The following is a 12,420-nucleotide window of genomic DNA, read 5'->3' as shown; positions in this document are numbered from 1 at the left end:
GATTCACACCAGGTGTTCTGTTCTCCAACACAGCACTCCTCACTTGGTGGCTGTTCATCATCTGCCTGTCTCTTCACTGTGTGCCCTTTGAGAGCAGAGGTTTTTATTTCTCCACCCTTAGGGCTTAGCACAGAGCCATGGCAGACAGCACGCATTCCCCTCATGATGCTAAACACATTGGGAATGTTTTGTATATTTATTCCTCGATTTTCCCAACTAGACTGTAAGCTCTTTAGGATTAGGAATATACCCTGTCCTTGTCCTTGTTTATCCTTGTCTTTCCAGCTCCTATACCTGCATACGACCATTCATTGAATGACACCATGAGCAGGAGCACTTGATGGGCACTGGCATTATTGAGCTCCCGCTCTGTGGCAGTCACAGTGCTGGTGGCCTCATGAATAACCTACCACTACTCACAGGCTATCTCCCTGGTGAACATCATATCCATTCCACGAGGAAGAACACTGAGGCTCAGGAAGATTAAATTACATGTACAAGGTCACAGTAAAAGCATCAGGACTTGCCCTCAAGTATTCCATTCCAAACCCCATTCTTCTCCACCAGAAAATTCCACCTCTTGTGACTCCATGAACAAGAGAATCACCTTTAAGCTCTAAAGGTATAAACTAAACCCAAACCCAGTCTTTATCCCAGGCTACCTGCCAATCATCAATCTCAAGGGGAGAAAGGGATCCTAAGGGGTTTATTAAAATTGGGAGGGGTATCCCCACCAGGCTGGAGAGCTTGAGATGTCAAAACTGTCTCTTTTTTTTTGGTACTAGGGATTGAACCCAGGGCCTTGTGCATCCTGGGCTAGTTCTCTCCCAGTGAACTACATCCCCAGCCTCCAAAGCCATTTTTTTTAAAAAAATATTTTATTTGTTTATTTTATTTTTTTAAATGTGGTGCTGAGGATTGAACCCAATGCCTTATGCACATGAGGCAAGTGCTCAACCAGTGAGCTACAACCCCAGACCTTCCAAAGTTATCTTTAAGCAAACAAAACAGCTGTTATTCTGCCTCAAGTCTATCCAAGTTTTAGAGTCAAGTAGGAAGACCCTTCCCTTCAGAATTAGGAGAGGATAGATAAGAAGAAACAGAATTGCTGAGTAACCCCATCTGAAATAAAATCTTAGAAAGCTTCCAGGGACTTGAAAGAATCAGAAATGCAGGCTCAATATAAGTTATCAAGGAACCTCTCATGTTTGTGGAGCCACATATCTACATCCACATTTCTGATTCCCTTGGTTTTCTAGAGTGATCAAAAGTTAAGCTGGGCATGGTGGTGCATGCCTGTAATACCAGCAGCATGGGAGGGTGAGGCAGGAAAATCATAAGTTCAAAGCCAGCCTCAGCAACTTAGCAAGGACCCTATGCAACTCAGTGAGACCCTGCCTCTAAATAAAATACAAAAGAAGGGCTGGGGTGTGGCTCAGTAGTTAAATGCCCCTTGCATTCACTCCCCAGTACAAAAAAAAAAAAAAAAGTTGGAGGCACCAAATAGAAAGAATTCTAAATATGTATTTTGAGACAAGGGGAAGAATAGAGTTTGAAATCGTCACCATCTCACTGTGCAGCCAGGTCTAGGGAGAAGAGCCCCCAAGCAATGCACTATGTGATAATAGCTCCTGAAGGAGAGAAAGGGAGGTGGCCTTTAGCGGGCAGATAGAATGGAAGGAAATGAGACTGGAGTTTTTCAGAAAAGATTTTGGCCAGAGAAGTTAAATATTGACAATTTCCTTTCCTTCCCCCAAAGTAACCTAATTGACATTAATCCCAACTAGTACCCAATGGCTACTGACCTTGGCAGCAATAGAATGGCCATGGCACCTGAATGTGGCTTCAAAACTGGGCCAGTAGGTCCATTTCTCTTTCTGCAGCTGAAGAATAATGCAGGCGTTTCCCTGGGAGAACCGCAGCTCTGTGACTGAGTTCATCCTTCTGGGCTTCTCCAGGAATTCCCAAACTAATGTCATCCTCTTCAGTCTCTTCCTCTCCCTCTACCTCTCCACACTCCTGGGCAATGGACTCATTGTCACCTTGATCCACCTGACTCCTGCCTCCACACAACCATGTACTTCCTCAATGTCCCTTCCCTGCTGGACATGAGCTATGTCACCACCACTGTGCCCCAGATATTGGTGTATCTGGTCTGCCAGAAGAAGACCATTTCCTATGTTGGGTGTGTGGCCCAGATGTATGTCTTTGGGCATCACTGAGGGATGGCTGTTCTCTGTCATGGCCTATGATAGGTATGTGGCCATCTGCTCTCCACTCAGGTACAAGGTTATCATGAGCCCATGGCTGTGTGGGGCAATGGTCATCTTTTGTGGACTATGGGGTGTCAGCTTTTCCCTAGTCTACACTGTCTTCACCATGCGCCTGCCCTACTGTGGCCCCAATGAGATCAACCACTTCTTCTGTGAGGTGCCTGCTGTTCTGAAGTTGGCCTGTGCAGACACATCCCTCAATGACAGAGTAGATTTCATCATATATCTATATCTTCATTGCTATTCTAAGGATTGGTTCCACCCAAGGCCTTCTCCACCTGTGCATCCCATATCACTGTGGTCACCATGTTCTGTGGACCTACCATGTTTATGTACTTGAACCCTGGGGCTAATACTTCCCCAGAACAGGACAAGAAACTGGCTCTGTTCTACAATGTCATCTCTGCCTTTCTCAACCCCATAATCTACAGCCTCAGAAACAAGATGTAAAGAGGGATTTCCTCAAAGTAACAGGTTGAAGCAGGGTCTCTGAGTAAGTCCACTGGAACACAGATGGCTATATCCGGGCCTGAAAGAAGAGGGTCTATGGCCCTTCTACCATATCCAAAAAGCAGACAGGCAAGAATCATTCACAAGTGGTTAGAAATTGAGGTGCAGAGGTAGGTACAAGTTATGGTCATGTTGATGGCTCTAGACACTAGGCTACCCTCAAACATTAAGGGACACAACTCCAGAACTCTGCAAAGCATGACACGTGATTGATTCTTTTCTAGTTTCCTGGGAGCATCAAAGGGTCTGGCACAAATGAAGCATCATTATTTAAGTAAACTCAGGATGGCTGGGACAAGATGACTCAGAGGACCCCAGATCAGTAACTTTCTTTCTCAGTCAGGAGAAAGACTAGATCTAAAGAAACATAGAAGAAAGGAAAAGTAACCTTAGGAATAGGACTGAAGGGTTGGTCACTGTTCATTCAGCACTGTCTAGGGGAGTGTGGGCCCCAGGATACAGGATTCATCCTGTCCCTGGGGAGGTGAGCCACTGCTGTGGGCAAGAGATATTTTGAGGGATCTCTCAGTACGCAGATGAAACATTACCCAAACTACATCACAGTGTTTAAGAGCCAGACTCTTTGGTATCTGTAGAATTGGAATGACGATAACAATAGCAGACTAACACCTTATAGGATTATCGTGACAGGTAAAGTTCTTACACATTGAATGCTTCATATAAACATGGCAACTCTTTTTTAAAATTTTTTAAATTTTTTATTTATTTTTTTTTACATTTTTAATTAATTTTTATTGTTGGTTGTTCAAAACATTACATAGTTCTTGATATATCATATTTCACACTTTGATTCAAGTGGGATATGAACTCCCATTTTTACCCCGTATACAGATTGCAGAATCACATCAGTTGCACATCCATTGATTTACATATTGCCATTCTGGTGTCTGTTGTATTCTGCTGCCTTTCCTATCCTCCACTATCTCCCCTCCCCCCCTCCCCTCCCCTCTTCTCTCTCTACCCCCTCTACTGTAATTCATTTCTCCCCCTTATATTTTTTCCCCCTTTCCCCTCACTTCCTCTTGTATGTAATTTTGTATACCCCTGAGGGTCTCCTTCCATTTACATGCAATTTCCCTTCTCTCTCCCTTTCCCTCCCACCTCTCATCCCTGTTTAATGTTAATCTTCTTCTCATGCTCTTCGTCCCTACTCTGTTCTTAGTTATTCTCCTTATATCAAAGAAGACATTTGGCATTTGTTTTTAAGGGATTGGCTAGCTTCACTTAGCATAATCTGCTCTAATGCCATCCATTTCCCTCCAAATTCTATGATTTTGTCCTTTTTTAATGCAGAGTAATACTCCATTGTGTATAAATGCCACATTTTTTTTATTCATTCGTCTATTGAAGGGCATCTAGGTTGGTTCCACAGTCTTGCTATTGTGAATTGTGCTGCTATGAACATGGATGTAGCAGTGTCCCTATAGTGTGCTCTTTTTAGGTCTTTAGGGAATAGACCGAGTAGGGGAATAGCTGGGTCAAATGGTGGTTCCATTCCGAGCTTTCCAAGAAGTCTCCATACTGCTTTCCAAATTGGCCGCACCAATTTGCAGTCTAAACATGGCAACTCTTTTTATTCTAATTTCCTTTCCTAACACCACAGTTACCAAGCAGACATCTGAGACCCTTTCATTGGAGAGTAAATGGCTATTCTGCTCTTGGAGAAGGGCTAGCTAACGCCAACATTACGAATGACAGAGCTGGCATTTGTTTACACTCCAGTCTGCTGTGGATTCGGTTAGCTTGGGTCTGGCCCCCCCAAAAGCTCATGAACTTGGTCAGCAAAACTATGAGAAAATTACAACAGGCCCTCAAGATATAGCTTAAAGAGGTTCTGATGGCAACCAGCCAGCACCCTGGGAGATATCATCATTAATATTCCACTTTAAAGCTTTTAATAAACCTTTATTCAAATGTGAGCTGGGTGATCACTGGAGTACTTGAGTCAAGAGGTTGCGGAGAGGATGGTAGCTGGTGGTGGTCATGATGGTGGTGGCTTCCCTTCCCAATGCCAAAACCATTCACCCATGGCCTCAGCCCTCAGGGTCCCGTGCACCTTGGACAAGGCACATAGAATCTTAGGAAATTTTACTGACCACACAGTTAATCATTCCTTCCATGGTAGGCAACACTCCAGTGAAGATTAACTTGAAAAGAGGAGCTTTCTCAAGGGGCTCTCCCCACCTTTATAGAATCCCCTCCAAATTTTACCCTCACATTTTCTATTGGTAGAGGAAAAAAAGAGACGGAAGTTCCTAGCTAATCCTAGTTGGCATTCCCACATCCTTAGGACTAGCCTAGACATTTTCTGCTCCAAACTTGGCTGTGACTTTTCAAAGTTCAGATCACCCAATGGACACAAATGACAGGTCATCCAAGGAAATACTGCTGTGGAGAAACTCTGTCAGTCTCTGGCTTTGAACACAAAGGAAACTTAAAAACCCTTCATAGTTCACCTCTTTAAGGTCAGAATTATTGAACCTTTATCAACCAACAGTCTTCAGTCTTCAATGAAACTGTGATGGATCCAATGAAGGTGATAGAGATTCAGTACAAGCAGAGGTCAGTGAAGGTAGTTTGAATTCAGTAAGAAAAGTAAAGATGATTGTGTGTGTTGGTGAGAGTTACGATAGTTATTCTTGGTATAAGATGAATATTTGACTTTGCATTTCACAGATAGGTATAGAGCAATTTCTGAATACACTTGAGGAAGTAGTGAGGAAGAGGGCCTCAGGGAGATGCTAGGGGCAGGGGGAGAGAGAGAGAGAGAGAGAGAGAGAGAGAGAGAGAGAGAGAGAGAGAGAGAGAGAGAAAGACCTGGAAGGCCCCATGTAGAAATACAGTTTAATTCAACCAGCCCCCAAGTCATAAGAGAAAGAGTAGTGGAAATATTTAGGGGTTGATGTGCTATCCTGCTACATCAAGATTGGACCAGGTGGTACACTGGGAAGACATAGCAGGATAAAGGTATGTAATTAAGCCAGAGAAAGATACAATGGGAGTTGAGGATGAATGGGAACTGGGGGAATTGCTAGTGAGACACAGAAAATTTATACTTCAGAGCAGGAAGTGTTCTAGTTCATTAGGAAAAGGGCCACCCAAGGATGCTGCACCTGGGGGAAATTCAGATTTGGGTAAAGAGATAAAGAAATCATTCAGTGCAGAAGTTTTGAATGTGCCTTAATTTTAGGAAAGGGATTTCTTTTTTTCAGCTGTGCAAATATTATAACTTTATTTTTATATCCATAATTTTTCTTGAGACTCCCTCCACAAACATAAGTCAGTGCACAATGTACTCAGTCCAACCAGATCGTGCTCAACCAACCAGATTGTTCTCAGTCAATTCATGGTTTCTCATGTCTTTCCTTTAGCCTAAGTTCCAAAGGAAGGAAGAAGATGGGAGGTGAGGTGTGGGCTAAGGCTGTTGTGTGCCCAGGATGGTCTCCACATAGTGTCCTTCCTGCAGTCCATCTTGGGTCATGGCACCTCTTCTCTACGGCTTCTATGTAAATGCCCAGATTACAGGAAAGGGATTTCATAGAGAACCTTCAAGAAAAGGAGACCAAGCTCAACTTGTGAAAGAATATATGGGATGGAGCCCTAGCGAGGACATGCTGAGTGATAATGGTAAGAGATGAGCAGAGGTGACAATCTGGAGTCCCAGCTCCCTGTTTCTGGTCATAGGACTTTGAATATGACCTCTAATTCCCGTGAGCATTCGTTTACTCAGTTTCTGGTTTTTTAGTAAAATCCAGATAATGATACTTTGAAACATTAGAGAAACTGCATCCCTTTGGGTCCAATCAGGAGACACAAAGGACCGAGAGGCGAAAAAAGGAAAAGGTAACATAATCAAGTATCAACTATGAATGAATGGGACCCAAGGGACAAGAGAGAGGGGCTGAGGAAGGACAGACTTGGGAGGGGTTAGACCTCATTAGAGGAGGTGTGGATGAAGCACTGAATTGCAGAGGAATTAGCTGGTTAGCCAGCCCAGAGCTGACAGGCAAACTAACCAGGGGGCAGGCCATCAGCAAGCAGGGCTAGGGACAAACAGCTGGGTGCTGGCTGCCACAGGGAGCAAAGGTCTTCACAGCATGTGGGGCTTACAGGAAGAATGACGACTATGTGGGACACTACACGCTTCAGTCCCCGTGGGAGGGCTTGCTGAATGAGTCCACCAAGGAGCGGCACCCAGGCCACTCTGGGACTAGCTGAGGGGCCAGGCAGGTGCCTGGCTGGGGTGGAGCTCCGGTTTCCATGTTGAGAGGGTGGCCAAGCCCTGAGGGGGCAAGGTTGCTGGGCATTCTGAGCCTGTGGCCCAGGCTGGAAATGGACAGAGTCTCCCTGGCAATTCATTATCCCTGACTTCCTTTCCTCATGGTCACTCTGCTCATCCCCTCATGAGCTGACCCTCCCACTTGCCCGCCTTTCCCCAATTCTCCCCTGTTTGTCATCTAAACCTTCACGTGCTCTGCTGCTCTCCCCACCCACACTCCTGCACTCTCCCCTGTTTCTCCCACCTCCTTTCCAGCCATGGGCTCCCAAAGCCACTCCCACAAGGAGGTTATCACCCCTAAATCTGCACCACTTCTCTAACCAGAATCTCACACTCTCACTGCATTGAGCACAAAGTACACCATTCCCAGAGGGCTTTTGGGACCTGGCCTCTGCCTGACTCCCGAATTTGTCTCTCCTGTCCTGCTCAGTGCCAGGACCTCACGAACCTTCCTCCTGTTCACCAGACCATGCAACTCCTTTCCTAAGGTGAGGCCTCTGAACCTGGCTTCCCTTCACTGAGAGTGCCTCCTCCTGCTCCTTCCTCGCCTGGCTCCTCACCCACAGGCATCAGCTGAATCTTAACTCCAAGCCCTTACTTGTCTACTCTGGGCGAGTAGGTTTCTGTCCTCCATTTTCTCTACCACAGAAAGCTGTTTGTTTTCTAAAGAATTCTGCAACCTCATTTTCCAGTAACTGACCTTGATTTCTCTATTAAGTTTTTGCTCCACTGGTAGAAATAATATGAATCTTCTTGGGGCAACCCTCTGTTATTAGTCAACTCAGGCTAATAACACCATAACGAGCTGGGCTTAAATAACAGAGATTCATTTTCTGGAAGCTGAAAATCTGAGTTCAGGGTTCCAGCCCTGTCAGGTTCTGGTGGGGCTCTCTTTCTGGACTGTTGATGGCCTCGTTCTCACTGTGTTCCCCTGTGACAGGCGGACAGAGAGGAGGGCGAGGAGGGAGGGTGAGAGAGAAAGCATTCTCTGGTGTCTCCTCTTATAAGGACACAGATCCTATCAAATTTGGGCTCCACCCTATGAGTTCATTTAACCTTAATTATTTCCTTAGTCCAGATCCAGTCCCATGGGGTGTGAGAGCTTCACCATATGAATTTAGGGGGAGACAGTTCAGTCTCCAGCATCCTCCCTCTCTCCTGGACTCCAGGTCCTGGAGAACTTATCAGGTGCTGAGGTCCACAGTGTTGGATGGCTGTGGAATGGTGGGGAACCTGGCACTTTGTGTCTATCAGCCGCCGAGAGAACCTCATTCCCCTGAGATCATCAGTCCTCACCGGCCATTGTGGCCTCTTCTTGGTTTGCAGAAATAAAATTTCATGACTATAATTCTCTCCATATCTTTCCTTGGGTCTTCAAAGTTCTGAACCTATTCATGTCTGCCCATTGCCATGTAATTTTGTTACTTCTCTGTAGGGAAAACACTTACCATCCCTTTGCCATCAGCCTTGATCACATGACTTGCTTGGGATGTGTGCAGTCATTTCTGAGAAGCTTTAACAGTCATCACATGCTTTGTCCCTTATGTCTTCCCCTCTGTCTTGGAATAGCATGTTCCACAATAAGGGCTCCTCCTTATAAGGTGATCTTAGACTGCAGAGAGCTGCAGCCAGCCTACAACTAACGTGGAACATGAGCAAGAAATGAATATTTGCTGTTGTAAACCAGAGATTATTGAGCTGTTTGTTACTGCATCACAAAGTAGAAAATTAATCAAGACACCCACGTTGGTTTCATGAACATTTGTTCCACTAACCAAGTTCTATACTTATTCAAATGCACAAAGTGGGTTGCAGGTATTATAGATGCTCTCTCTTTCCAGCATTGGACATTCTATCCCAATCTTCTCCTGGGTCACCAGGCCACCCTACCACGTCCCATTACCTTAAGAAAAGCCCTCTTAATGTCCTTATTTCTCAGACTATAGACCATGGGGTTGAGCAGGGCTGTGAAGACATTGTAGAGGAGGGAGATTTGCTTGTCTTGCTCTGGAGAGTAGCTGGAGTTGGGCCTCGTGTAGATGTAAGTCCCTGGAGCATAGAAGAGTGTGACCACAGTCAGGTGGGAGGCACAGGTGGAAAAAGCCTTGCAGCGGCCCTGGGTGGACTTGATCTTGAGAATGGCCAGGGTGATACGAATGTAGGAGGCCAGAATGAGGGAGAGTGGGGTGACAACCACAAAGACACTGATGATCAGGTCCACCATGTCAATGAGCCGGGTGTCCGTGCAAGCCAAGTTCCGCACGGAGGGCCCTTCACAGAAGTAGTGGTTGATCCTATTAGGCCCACAGTATGGCAGCCTCATAGTGAGGAAGGTATGGACTAGAGAAAAGAGGAAACCACAGGCCCATGTCCCAGCTGCCAACTGCGTGCACAGTCTCCAGTTGAGAATGATGGTATAACGCAGAGGATAGCAAATGGCCACATAGCGGTCATAAGCCATGACTACAAAGAAGATGCACTCGGTCAGTCCCAGAGCACAAAACACATACATCTGCAGCCAACAGCCAGCAAAGGAGATGGTCCGAGAGTGAGCCAGAAGATGCACCAACATCTGGGGCACGGTGGTGGTGATGTAGCTCGTATCCAGCACCGAGAGGACACAGAGGAAGAAGTACATGGGAGTGTGGAGATGAGTGTCCAGGCAGATCAGAGCAACGATGAGCCCATTGCCCAGCACTGAGCTCAGGTAGAGGAGAAGGAAGACAAAGAAAAGGACCCTGTTGGACATGGGGTCACTGGAGAAGCCAAGCAGCACAAATTCAGAAACCCAGCTTTGGTTTTTCTCTGGAAGCATCCCCATGGTGGGGCCTGTAAGAAAATCACATTCATCGACATGTCATCTAAAGTACGGAAGCTCACAAGAATGCCACCTATAAAACCAGACAACAAAGATTTTAATCCTGCCTGCGATGCAGTTTCTGGGTAATTTTGGACAAGTTACTGAACCTCTCAGAGCCTCAGTCTCTTCATCTATAAGATGTGGCTAATAAACATCTCTCATGGATTTTATCAAGAGTAGGGATCATGTATATGAAGCAACTAAAGACTTAAAACACTGAATAAGGGCTGATATTGTGGCTCAGCGGTAGACTGCTTGCCTAGCATGTGCGAGGCCCTGGGTTCGATCCTCAGTACCACATAAAAATTAAGATGTTGTGTCCATCTACAACTAAAAATAAAATAAAATATTAAAAAAAGAAACACTGAATAAGACATAAAATGTTCATATGCACTCTTCCACTTCCTTCCCCACCCCTCAGTACACAGTTGGTCACTCATGTCTAACAAACCAGTTGGCCCCAGGTCAGCCCCAGCTCCCAGACTCCTTAGAGAGGAAGTTCTGCTGTGCCTTGGAGAACACTGTCAGGGTGTGAGGAAGCAGGCCCCTCCTCCTCACACCCTGGAAACATGCTCCTTGGCCAGCTGGCACAGTGTGAGCTCCAGAATAGTGGGCGCTGGAGGGCACTGGCCGCAAGAGCAGCAGGAAGGTCCGTCTGCTGCTGGCTGGGGTCCGCCTTCCTTATTCAGCTTGAGAGCCGGTGGAGTGGCCTGTGGAAGGGCCAGCAGTGCTCTCCTCACCTGGCCTTATTGGCCGACTCCAGGCAGGCTCTAGGGCCATACTCGCCCCACCCAGTGGCTGCATCTTGGCAGCTCCAGCAGCGGCTTTCCTGGCCATACTCTGTTGTCCCACCTGGCAGCCGTGTCTACAAACCAGCCCTGACTCACCCAGCAGCACTGTCCCCACCCGTGGGCTCCTGCTCTGCAAACTCTGCCTGTGTCCACTGGAAGGTCATGTATTCCTGCGAGCAAGTCACACCAATCTGAAACTTCTTGGTTTTTCTCTCTAGCCCCCATCACTTTTTTTGGTCAGGAGCAAGGGAAAGTAAAGAGGTACCTCCTAATTTTTTAAAAAAATTGTTCTTTTTCGATATACATGCCTGTAGAGTGAACTTTGACATATAACCTCTCATTTTTGTGGTTGAACGTTGAAAGACCAAGGTTCGTCGTCGGAGATTAAAATGCACACACACAGACAGCAGTGACAAAGATGAAGCACTTTACTGCAAGCTGATTCTAGCTTATATAGAAAGTGAGAGTCAGTTATCTTAAACCAGGAAGCTCCCGGGGCCAATCATAGTAAAGGTCAGTTCATCACCTACGGTGCATGCATGTCCGCCCTGCATAAGATTCATGGGAGGCCCGAACTGTCCACGTGTACGGAAGACGGGAGGGTCAATTAGAAGGTTTTCAAAACAACTTGTTATCTGCCCACTGGCAACTTGCCCGTCGCCATGTTGCATTAGGGGTTCCTTATCTGAAAGGCCCGGGGAGTTCTCAGGGAGACTCCCAACAAACGTGATTTGGAGTTACACTGTGTGTGTTCATATATGGACGTGGGAAAGTTATGTCTGATTCATTCCACTGTCTTTCCTATTCCCTTTCCCCCTCCCTTCCCTTCATTACCCTTTGTCTAATCCAATGAACTTCTATTCTTTCCACCCTGCCCCACCACTTATTGGGTGTTAGGATCCACATATCATTCAGCTTTTGGTTTTTGGGGACTGTGGTATATATTCTCAATGCAGTATTACTCAACTATAAAGAAGAATGAAATTATGGCATTTGCCAGTATGGATGCATATGGAGACTATTATGCTAAGTGAAACAAACTAATCCCTTCTAGATCTTTATTTCCTTCAATATGTACTCTCCTTCAGCCTAGAGATAACAGCTGTTTTCATTTATTTAAAATTTTTTTTCCACTTCCCAGTTCTGCATTCTCAGGGTTCTCTTTTATCCCTTTCAGTATCCAGCTTTTACTAGTTGACAATTTGTTATACTGAATTTTCATGGTTCAAATTACTGGTGTGTTCTGTCTCTACTGACCAACAAAGATGCTGAATCTACAGGAAACACATTTAATAAGGAACAGAATATTTATATAGTTGCAAGTTACCTGTCTACGAAGTATTTATTAGTTACAAAAATAAAAACAAATAAGCTACACAGTTGGGAAACTGGATAACGTCTCAATCACCAATGAAGAGCATGTAGACATAATAGACATCTCCAGATGTAAAATCCTAAAAATTAACCACCTATACATTATTATTAAATCTGAATCCAATTATGAAGAAACATCAAAAAACCCAGATTGAGGAACATTCCAATATAAAAATTGCTTTTTTTTTTTTTTGGTACCAGGGATATACTGAAAAATATCAATAGTGAAAAATAGCATTTGGAGAAAAAAAATAATTTTCTTTTTGTAACTTAAAAAGAAATATCAAAGAAATCATTTAAAAGTAATATGTA

The 12,420-nt window shown here is 45.1% G+C and overlaps 1 protein-coding gene and 1 pseudogene across 1 annotated transcript; one reads left to right on the top strand and one right to left on the bottom strand.

The window, feature by feature from the left end:
- Positions 1 to 1,893: 1,893 nt before the first annotated feature.
- Positions 1,894 to 2,770, top strand: LOC143404696 (putative olfactory receptor 2B3; annotated as a pseudogene).
- Positions 2,771 to 8,956: 6,186 nt separating this feature from the next.
- Positions 8,957 to 9,904, bottom strand: LOC143404694 (olfactory receptor 2A12-like). Its single transcript, XM_076862872.1, has one exon. It carries the CDS (start codon positions 9,902 to 9,904, stop codon positions 8,957 to 8,959), a length of 948 nt encoding a protein of 315 aa, XP_076718987.1.
- Positions 9,905 to 12,420: the final 2,516 nt, after the last annotated feature.

Source organism: Callospermophilus lateralis, chromosome 7, assembly GCF_048772815.1.
Source record: "Callospermophilus lateralis isolate mCalLat2 chromosome 7, mCalLat2.hap1, whole genome shotgun sequence".
In the NCBI taxonomy this organism is placed as follows: Eukaryota; Metazoa; Chordata; class Mammalia; order Rodentia; family Sciuridae; genus Callospermophilus; species Callospermophilus lateralis.
The sequence above is the reverse complement of the archived record's forward strand: the minus strand, read 5'-3'. Positions and strand labels throughout refer to the sequence as shown.

What these genes read in the sequence shown, in the direction of transcription:
- LOC143404694 (XM_076862872.1), bottom strand. Translation starts at nt 9,904, where the DNA reads ATGGGGATGCTTCCAGAGAAAAACCAAAGCTGGGTTTCTGAATTTGTG.